This window comes from Palaemon carinicauda, chromosome 43 (genome assembly GCF_036898095.1).
Source record: "Palaemon carinicauda isolate YSFRI2023 chromosome 43, ASM3689809v2, whole genome shotgun sequence".
NCBI classification, from domain to species: Eukaryota; Metazoa; Arthropoda; class Malacostraca; order Decapoda; family Palaemonidae; genus Palaemon; species Palaemon carinicauda.
Genome location: NC_090767.1, coordinates 54766799 through 54778154, shown reverse-complemented (window position 1 = coordinate 54778154; position 11356 = coordinate 54766799). Strand labels below are relative to the sequence as shown.

General features: G+C 34.6%; 1 protein-coding gene across 1 annotated transcript; it reads left to right on the top strand.

Moving 5' to 3' along the window:
* The first annotated feature begins 10071 nt into the window (after nt 1–10071).
* Nucleotides 10072–10530, top strand: LOC137633895 (uncharacterized). Its single transcript, XM_068366136.1, has one exon. It carries the CDS (start codon nt 10072–10074, stop codon nt 10528–10530), a length of 459 nt encoding a protein of 152 aa, XP_068222237.1.
* The last annotated feature ends 826 nt before the right edge of the window (nt 10531–11356 follow it).

Sequence of the window (11356 nt, the reverse complement as noted above, 5' to 3'; positions counted from 1 at the left end):
AAACTTCATATAAATAAAACTTTCGAAACCTCCAAGGAAGTAGTTTAAGAAGGTTCACTCAGACGATTTGTTTTGGATGACGTCACTGGACAAGGATTCCAAAGAAGTGAGCCAAGGACTATCAAGTACACGAACGCCATCTATTAGGTATAAAGCGAACTAGCAGAAGAAATTTTTTATTTATTTCCATACACAGTATTATCATTATTATTATTATTTGCTGAGCTACAACCCTAGCTGGAAAAGCAGAATGCTTTAAGCCCAAGGGCCCCACCAGGGAAAATAGTCCAGGGAGGACAGAAAACAAGGAAAAATAAAACATTTTAAGAACAGTAACAACATTAAAATAAATATTTCCTATATTAACTATAAAAACTTTAACAAAACAAGAGGAAGAGAAATTAGATAGAATAGTGTGCCCAAGTGTACCCTCAAGCAAGAGAACTCTAACCCAAGACAGTGGAAGACCATGGTACAGAGGCTATGGCACTCCCCAAGACTAGAGAACAATGGTTTGATTTTGGAGTGTCCTTCTCCTAGAAGAGTCTCTTCTACCCTTGCCAAGAGGAAAGTGGCCACTGAACAATTACAGTGCAGTAGTTAACCCCTAAGAGGAGAATTGTTTGGTAATCTCAGTGTTGTCAGGTGCATGAGGACAAAGGAAAATGTGTATAGAATAGGCCAGACTATTCAGTGTATGTGTAGGCAAAGGAAAAAATGAGTTGTACCGAGAGAAGGATCCAATGTAGTACTGTCTGACCAGACAAAGGACCCCATAACTCTCTTGCAGTGGTATCTCAACGGATGGATGGACAGTGGCCTGGCCAACATACTACCTATAGTCTATTTTCTATAGCGGTGCATATTTGCACCGACTCACAGGGGTGCCCTTTTAGCTCGGAAAGCTTCCTGATACCTGATTGGTCGGAAGTATTTTTGTCCGAACACCTTCATTGTTCTCAAATAATTACCAAGTAATGTGAATCAAAACTTATTTATTAAGCTATATTTCTCCATCAGATATATGTTTTATCTATAAAGAATGTGAAAGAATAAATATATTATAAAGTATATTTATTCTTTCATATTGTTTATTGACAAAACATATATCTGATGGAGAAATATAGGTTAATAAATAAGTTTTGATTCACATTACTTGGTAATTATTTGAGAACAATGAAGGTGTTCGGACAAAAATACTTCCGACCAATCAGGTATCAGGAACCTTTCCGAGCTAAAAGGGCACCCCTGTGAGTCGGTGCAAATATGCACCGCTATAAAAAAAATAGACTATAGACGCCAAACCACCTGTTAGTCATGGTCTACTTTGAAGGAAATAATGACTATATCTAAAACGTTCCATCTGGTGTTAAGCTGGACTGGGGTTCGAGTCCTGATCAAAATCGTCAGTTCCTTTGGTCACTGCAACCTTACCGTCCTTGTGATCTAGGGATGGTGGGTTTGGGGGAGCCTATAGGTCTATCTGCTGAGTCGTCAGTAACCATTGCCTGGCCTTCCTTGGTCTAGCTTGGGTGGAGAGTGGGCTTGAGCGCTGATCAGATGTAATAAGGTCAGTCTCTAGGGCATTGTCCTGCTTGATAGGGCAATGTCACTGTCCCTTGCCTCTGCCCTTCATGACAGGAATTGAAATATGTTTTGATGTTGAACAGACTGACCTAAGTCTTTTTATAGTTTATAATTAAAATATGTTTTAATGTCTTTTTTTAATTGTTCGTTATTTCTCATATCGTTTATCCATTTCCTTATGTCTTTTCCTCACAGGACTAATTTTCCCTGTTGGAGCCCTTGGGCTTATAGCATCCTGCTATTCACACTAGGGTTGTAGTTTAGCTAATAATAATAATAATAATAATAATAATAATAATAATAATAATAATAATAATAATAATAACTAAATCTAGACTTTTTAATATCATGAAAATTCTACAATAATGATATATTTCTACCAAATCATTTTATAGACAGAAGTATATAGATAAAATAGTTCATGTTTCAAATATTTCCCTAAACTGATCTTTTAATATTCCACGATTGTTATTTTCCATAGCTCTCTCTCTCTCTCTCTCTCTCTCTCTCTCTCTCTCTCTCTCTCTCTCTCTCTCTCTCTCTCTCTCTCTCTCTCTCTCTCACACATTTCAGTCCTCACCACAAACCTTTAGTGTTGATAGGCCAATGCAATATTTTTGTCGCTTATTCTATCAAAACTGAGATGAAATTAGTTTTAGAGATAAAATCTGTATGGAAATCTTATTCCACAATTCGTCAACTTCATCTTTTGAATGTGTGAGAGTGAGGAGAAGGAGAGATGTGAGAGTGAGGAGAAGGAGAGATGTGAGAGTGAGGAGAAGGAGAGATGTGAGAGTGAGGAGAAGGAGAGATGTGAGAGTGAGGAGAAGGAGAGAGGACAACTCGCTAACTTAGGCTCATTGAACTCCATGGAACGATTGGACGAGATTTGAACCGATGACGGTTGATGGCGTGTCAATTTTGGCGGTCAAGATTTACTTATTTCTTGAGCCCGTAAATGACACATTTTTTAATGTGATACCGAATATAATACATTTCCATGTTTTGTATGGAAGTAAAATGATCTTTGTAACAGTACAGCTGAATCGGTGGAACTTCGAAAGTTCAAACTAATTTTGAATATCACCTCTCTTATAGTTTATTTATTTCATTGGGCTATTTTTCCCTGTTGGGGCCTTTGAGCTTATAGCTTCCTGGTTTTCCAACTAGGGTTGTAGCTTAGCTAGTAATAATAGTATTAAGTGCTTAAATGCAGCGAACTCAGAAGACGTAGCAGCCTTAAGAGAGGATCTAATGAAGTTAGGAGAATAGCCCCAAAAATGGAAAATATTTTCCAACTGTGGGAAATGCAAAATCATGTACATAGTTTATAGTCACCCACAATCAGATGACTCACTGCTGGGTAATTTGAAGTTCACCAAACAGAGCCTAAAAGCTGAAAAGAAAACACAAAACATAACAGGCTACATAAAGACACAATTCAAATACAGAGACAAAGACACTACTACAGCTGTAGCCTACACAGATAAACCATAACGTTAATACACTTCATATTCCCATATCCTGCTCTTTTATATTTTAAACTTTCCTTATTCTCCTGTACAATCTATAAGTTTACCCTATAGGTCTATCGGTATAATTGTTATTCACACCTACACTAACATAGGCCTAGGTGTGAATCTAAAGGATTTGCACTTCATTTTTCACTAACTTCTGTGCCTGCTCGAGTGCTTCTGTTCCTAACCTCCTACCCCTTCCCTATCCCTTCTTTATCTTATATCTATTCCCCTTATCCACATTAATCCTACCATTCTTCTCTTCCTCATTCTTTAGTCAAATTGTCCATTCAATTATTCACCCAAACTCAAGATTTTCCATAGCCAAAGGGATCTCATTTCACTGCCCGATACCCACATAAACTTATATCTTTGATTAGTAGGAAAATGTTATACCCAATTAGCATAATTTCATTATATAATCCATCTTTTTCACATTATTATCTCTCTGATATAACCAATCTCTTCCTTGAGGGTCCACTCTGGCACACTATTCTATCTAATTTCTCTTCCTCTTGTCTTGTTAAAGATTTTTAAAGTTAATATAGGAAATATTTTAATGTTAGTGTTCTTAAAATAACTTATTTTTCCCTTATTTCCTTTCCTCACTGGGCTATTTTCCCTGTTAGGGCCTCTGGGCTTATAGCATCCTGCTTTTCCAACTATCCTTCTCTATCCAGTAAGGATAGGATATGCCGCCTATCCCTCCTATCCTATACAGCACACATACCTCACCCCTCCATTCCCTACCTATTCCTTTTACACAAGGACGCTCTACAGAACTTCCTTATCCCTGCCTATCCATTTCCGTATCCTATCCCACGCGGAGCCCTATCCTAATGCAAACCCAATTAATCTGGGAAGTGTAAAGTATCCTTTTTCCCAATCTAAATCACTAATATCCTTCGAGAGAGAGAGAGAGAGAGAGAGAGAGAGAGAGAGAGAGAGAGAGAGAGAGAGAGAGAGAGAGAGAGAGAGAGAGAGAGAGAGAGAGAATGGGTATTGTTAATTATGCTCAAAATATTCAAATAATAAAGGAAATGTACATAAGAAACAATGGCGTAGGCCTACTTTAACATAATCGTGTAATAGACGTATTTTGTGTTCGAATGTCTTTAAATCTAACTTCGACTCTACATAATAATATCATTGTAAAAGTTTTACGGTTATAGGCATGGAATATGCATCTGCAAATCCAGTCACTTAGGCCTACGCTTAAATAAAGCATCAGATTCTCAAATAAAGTTATAATGAACGACATTAAATCCAAGTTAAAAAGACGTATACTATTGTAGAAAAAAAGATGAAATGACCCTTACTGTTTGGCATCGTAAGGGCGAGAATAGCTTTACATTTTCGAGAATTTCAATTACTTTTATCTATAACATATTACAATTTGACTTTTCCATCATATTAAATATAACAGTTAAATATAGAAACAAAATAAGTTATTGTTCTCTCAAACACCACTAACTAGGCCTATGTTCTCATGCAACACCGTTTAAATGATTTGCAAAGTTTTTCTTATATTTATTTAAATATTCCTCGTTATTATTGTTCTTTTATTCTGCATTTGAAGTTTGTAAATAGAATGAGAAAAGGTTTAAGCTTAAAAACATTTCATCTACTTCTGGCTTTGTATTACTAGGCCTAGATGTTGTCGATTTCAAAATCGTCATAAACCGAAATTTCTCGTTATTATTATTATTATTATTATTATTATTATTATTATTATTATTATTATTATTAAATGCTAAGCTACAACCCTAGTTGGAAAAGCAAGATGCTATAAGCCCAAGGGTTCCAACTGGGAAAAATAGCCCAGTGAAGAAAGGAAATAAGGAGATAAAGAAATGGTATAAGAAATGATTAACAATCAATTAAATATTATTATTATTATTATTATTATTATTATTAAATGCTAAGCTACAACCCTAGTTGGCTGAGCAGGCTGCTATAAGCCCAGGGACCCCAACAGGGAAAATAGCCCAGTGAGGAAAGGGTAAAAGGAAAAATTATATATTTTAAGAATAGTAACATTAAAATAAATATTTCCTCTAAACAATAAAAATTTAAAAAAATCAAGAGGAAGAGAAATTAGATAGAATAGTGTGCCCGAGTGTCCCCTCAAGCAAGAGAACTCTAACCCAAGACAGTGGAAGACCATGGTACAGAGGCTATGACACTACCCAAGACTAGAGAACAATGGTTTGATTTTGGAGTGTCTTTCTCCTTTAAAAAAAAAGACCAGTAACAACATCAAAACAGATATTTCATAAATAAACTATAGAAAGACTTATTTTCATCATAAAGACATTTTCGACCAAAATTCTCCTCAAAAAGTAAACAACTTTTCTACTATGAAAATTGGCCAAACACCAGATGTGACTCAAGTCATGTCTGAGGCCTTAGTCCTGCAGTGGACTGCATTTGTTATTGTTGCTGTAGCTATTTTGTAAATAAATATATATATATATATATATATATATATATATATATATATATATATATATATATATATATATATATATATATATATATATATATATATATCCACTAATGGCCAATTATCATATCCTGCAACTTAGCGCCTAAAAACAAAAAAACCTCTGAAGTCCTTCCAAGGGACGAAACAATATGAAACTATCGCTCAATTCAGAGGAAAATTCCTTATTTCATTGAACGAAATAGTGTAAAAATATCGCTCAATTCCAAGGAAGACCAGAGGGTCCCACAGTCCGAGTGCTTTGGAAATAACATATTATTCTCAGAGCAGAAAATCGAACCGAAATCAATTGGGAATTTTATAATAATAATAATAATTAGTTACTTGATTATAATGTCACTCCAAGGACTAAACATTTCTTAGTTAAGAGGAATAATGAGTCACATATGAATGGAAGGTGTTCAACAACCTCTTTGAACCTGAAATTGTGTGTGTGTGTGAGAGAGAGAGAGAGAGAGAGAGAGAGAGAGAGAGAGAGAGAGTGTGTGTGTTTGTACACATGGGTCTAACCTACATATTCATTAGGTTTCCCTTTCCTGTTCAAATAATTTCGTTCAGTTGAGCGTCATGAACAGGGCCACGTAGATAAAAACTCTCAATCAATATTTTAAAAACTCAAAGAGGATTTCCCGGACAGCCTTAGAAATACTTAATGGCCTACACACACACACACACACACACACACACACACACACACACACACACACACACACCGAAAAGGAAAACGTTAGCCTAGGCCTACACTTAATATCTCTTTTAAAACCTATTACAGATTATACATAATGAATATAATATTATGCAAAACGTGTAATGTATCATAATTGATATCACAATAAAACAGGACATTCACACGTTCAACAAATAAGTACAGATTGACCTCTGAAATTGAAACGCCATCCACCGTTCCCTCAGACTCTATTTGGTCCCTCCAACTTTTTCTCTTTTGTTAAATGATATTTATTCGTCTTTGCTTCTTATCACTTGACTTCACACTTTCCTCATCTCATTCCCTTACTAGTAAAGCTATTTAGTATAGCACCATGCTATAGTTGAACATGGCTTTATCTCGGTATATTTAATATATAAAATCTTCCTATGGCAGTTTCCTTTCGATCTTGTCAGGGTTTCAAGCGATTTTTGTGTCTCCGTTTTTCCCTGCAAGATTTATTCTAGTGAGGAAAGCTTTGAGGATCTATTCTAAGATTGAATTAACTGTATTTATCAAATTCCTCCACTTACAATAATCGTTATAGACCGAAAATGCATCATTTTCTCATAGTGAAAGGCATCAAATTTATCATTTAGATCAGCCACTTTGAATAGGATAAAGAGTCAGAACTTCAAATGTTAAAATTTGCAGAAAATGTCCTTATTTTGAACAGACAGACACAAGTCTTTTTATAGTTTATATATATAATATCAGTTCTGATATTACGGTTTTTTAAATAGTTTATTTCATTTGTTCATTATTTCTCATATCGTTTATTTACTTATTGACTTTCCTCACTGGCACACACACACACACATATATATATATATATATATATATATATATATATATATATATATATATATATATATATATATATATATTATATATATATATATACAAACACACATACATACATATATAAAAATAAAATGTATATAAATAAATGAATATATATATATAAATGAATATATTTAATATATATATATATATATATATATATATATATATATATATATATATATATACATGCATTACATACACATATATAAATAAATACACACACACACACACACACATATATATATATATATATATATATATATATATATATATCCCTTTCTGAGTGGGTTTCTGTATCGCCATGATCAGCAAAGCTGTACTAGTGAAGGTTGATTTGCTGTGAGGGATCAGACTAGAATCTCCCATCACCAATCCGCAATGGACATGGATGAGGCCTTTGTCCTGCAGTAAATTAGAAACGCCTGTGTTTGTATTTGTTTTATATATATATATATATATATATATATATATATATATATATATATATATATATATATATATGCCATTGTGTCATTGTCATTGTCTCAATGTTATTGTGTCATTGTCATTGTCTCAATGTTATTGTGTCTTTGTCAGTCTTAATGCCATTGTGTCATTGTCATTGTGTCATTGACATTGTCTCAATGCAATTGTGTCATTTTCATTGTTTCAATGTCATTGTGTCATTGTCATTGTGTCATTGACATTGTCTCAATGTCATTGTGTCATTGTCATTGTCTCAATGTCATTGTGTCATTGACATTGTCTCAATGTCATTGTGTCATTGTCATTGTCTCAATGCCATTGTGTCATTGTCATCGTCTCAATGTCATTGTGTCATTGTCATCGTCTCAATGTCATTGTGTCATTGACATAGTCTTGATGTCATTGTGTCATTATCATTGTCTCGATGTCATTGTGTCATTGTCATTGTCTCAATGTCATTGTGTCATTGTCATTGTCTCAATGTTATTGTGTCATTGTCATTGTCTCAATGTCATTGTGTCATTGTCATTGTCTCAATGTCATTGTGTCATTGTCATTGTCTCAATGTTATTGTGTCTTTGTCAGTCTTAATGCCATTGTGTCATTGTCATTGTGTCATTGACATTGTCTCAATGCAATTGTGTCATTTTCATTGTTTCAATGTCATTGTGTTATTGACATTGTCTCAATGTCATTGTGTTATTGACATTGTCTCAATGTCATTGTCTCAATACCATTATGTCATTGTCATTGTCTCAATGTCATTGTGTCATTGTCATTGTCCTAATGTCATTGTGTCAGTCAATGTCTCAATGTCATTGTGTCATTGTCATTGTCTCAATGTCATTGTGTCATTGTCAATCATATTGTCATTGTCTCATTATTATTATCATTTACAGATTATGAAGATCAATCCAAGAAAAAATAATTAAACTAAATTAAAATTTCTGGCAACTCAAGCTGCAAACTAATGTTGTTTACCGACTTTTGCTAAATAAAAAAATGAACTCTAACACTGATATTACATTTTGAACTGTCTTCATATGGAGTAAAATATATATTTGTATTAAATTCAACTCACCTTGCTACAATTTGATATATTTACACACAAAATAATATGGTTATTTTAAAGTAAACCTTGAATAAGAACCGAGAAATAAAAATTGCCATTTGCCACCTTTTGCTGAGAAAATAAAATTTGTGTATCATCAATTTAATTCTGAAATAAAGAATCAATAATCTACAAGAAGCAATTTTAGCAGTTTTTTCTACAGTATAATAAACATTTAGTTATTTATTATATAAATATAAAGCATAAAAAACCCTTTCCTTATATTAATTGGAACACAATATGGCAATACTACCACCAAGTTACCATGTATCTCCAGAGACAAAAATTGCCTCAATTAAGACCTGAGATAATGTTGCAATGTCTAGACACTTTTGGACTTTAAGAATTGCAACAATTGAGAGAGAGAGAGAGAGAGAGAGAGAGAGAGAGAGAGAGAGAGAGAGAGAGAGAGAGAGAGATTTAAATCAAGCAATTCTGAAGCAAAGCAAGTTTTTAAGACCAGTACCAGTACCAGTAGCAGTGTTAGTACTACTACTGGTACTGGTACTGGCAGTAGTATTGGTATGAGTCCCAGTACCAGTACCGATACCAATAGAGAGTACCAGTACCTGTATTAGTAATAGTACTAATACTGGTAATATTATTAGTACTAGTACTTGTATTGGTCCAGTACTGGTATTTGTACCAGTACCGGTACCAGTATCGGTACTGGTATCAGTACCAGTCCCAGGACCAGTACCCATACCAATACTAGTACTAGAACTGGTACTAGTTCTGAAACCAGTACCAGTATCAATAATAATACTAATAGTAATACTAATACTAGTACTATTACTATTAATAGGACAAGTACTAGTACTGGTACCAGTCCTAGTCCTAATGCTAATAACAAAACTAAACTAGTACTAGTACAGGTACTGCTACTGGTACTGGTATCAGTATCAGAAACCAGTACTAATACCTGTACCAGGAGCAATAAAAATAATACAAATACCAATACTAGTACTAGTACTACTACTACTACTAGTTCTAGTAGGAATACTAAAACTAGTACTGGTACTAGTACTGGAAATGGATTTGGTACTGATACCATATCAGTAACAGTACCAGTACCAGTGCTAGTACCAGTACTAGTACTGTTACCTTTATACAGTACCAGTAACAGTAGTAGTACCAGTACTGGTTCTGGTACCAGTAACAGTACCATTATAAGTATCAGTACCATCACTAGTACTATTATTGGTACTGATAATGATACCAGTACTGGTAGTGGTCCAGTACGAGCACCATTACCTGTAATAGTACTAGTGCTGGTACTGGTATTCATACTGGTACTAGTACCAGTACCAGGAAAGGTACCGGTACTAGTACTATGACTGGTACTGGTACTAGTCCAGTATCAGTACCAGTACCAGTAACAGTAGCAATAGTAATACTAATACTAGTACTGGTATTGATACCATTACTAGAACTAAGTAGTACTTTTGACTTTACTGGTATTGGTACTGATACCAGTATCAGTACTAGAAATAGTACTAGAAATACTACTAGTACTAGTACTGGTACTGGTAATAGTACTGGGACAAGTACTAGTACTAATACTAGTATTAGTACTAGAACTGGTACTGGTGCTATTACCAGTACTACAGCTAGTAGTAGTACCAACACTAGTACTATTAGTAGTAATAGTACTAGTATTAGTACTGGTACTAGTACTGGTACCAGTGGTACTAGTACTGGTACCAGTGTCAATATCATTACTAATACTACTACTACTAGAACTTGTATTATTACTAATACAAGTACTGGTACTGTATTGTACCGGTGCTGATACCAATAGCAGTGCCAGTACCAGTACTAGTACTAGTACCAGTAATAGGACTAGTACTAGTACTGGTAATGGTTCTGGTATTGGTAAAGGTATCTGTTGTAGTACCAGTACCAGTAAAACTACCAGTACTATAACTAGTACTAGTGACGGATACTAGTATCAGTACCAGTACTGGAACCAGTACCAGTACTGGAACCAGTAACAGTACTACAAGTACCAGTACTATTACTAGTAAAAGTACTCTCTCTCTCTCTCTCTCTCTCTCTCTCTCTCTCTCTCTCTCTCTCTCTCTCTCTCTCAGAAGTTCCTGGGAGTTACTCGACTGATGTGGGTCGCCTCTTCCTCCCCCAGAGTCTCAAAGAGCACGATAATAATAAGGGAGGATGAATGGGACAGGAACTCCCAACTCTTACATCTCCAGAGCCAACCTTTAGTTACGTCAGCATTTGGATTTCTGTTTTCTAATTCTTATCTTCTAAAAGAGAGAGAGAGAGAGAGAGAGAGAGAGAGAGAGAGAGAGAGAGAGAGAGAGAGAGAGAGAGATTTCTTCATAATAAAAGAATCATTAGTTATATTTTGGACTTCAAACGGAGCGTGGAATCGAAGTCAAATGCTCCAGTGAGATCTGAAGTCAATTCTTCCTTAATGATCTTCAAATGCTCCGAAGTTAAAACTTCTAGAAGTTAGAAGTTCTACAAAATGCTCTTTTATTTTACATTTAGGACTATTAGATATGCTCCCTTTTGTAGAATGTTCTTTGTTGGAGGTATGACAATGCTCATTTATGCTCTGACATTAAAAGCTCCTTATTGCAAAGATCAAATCA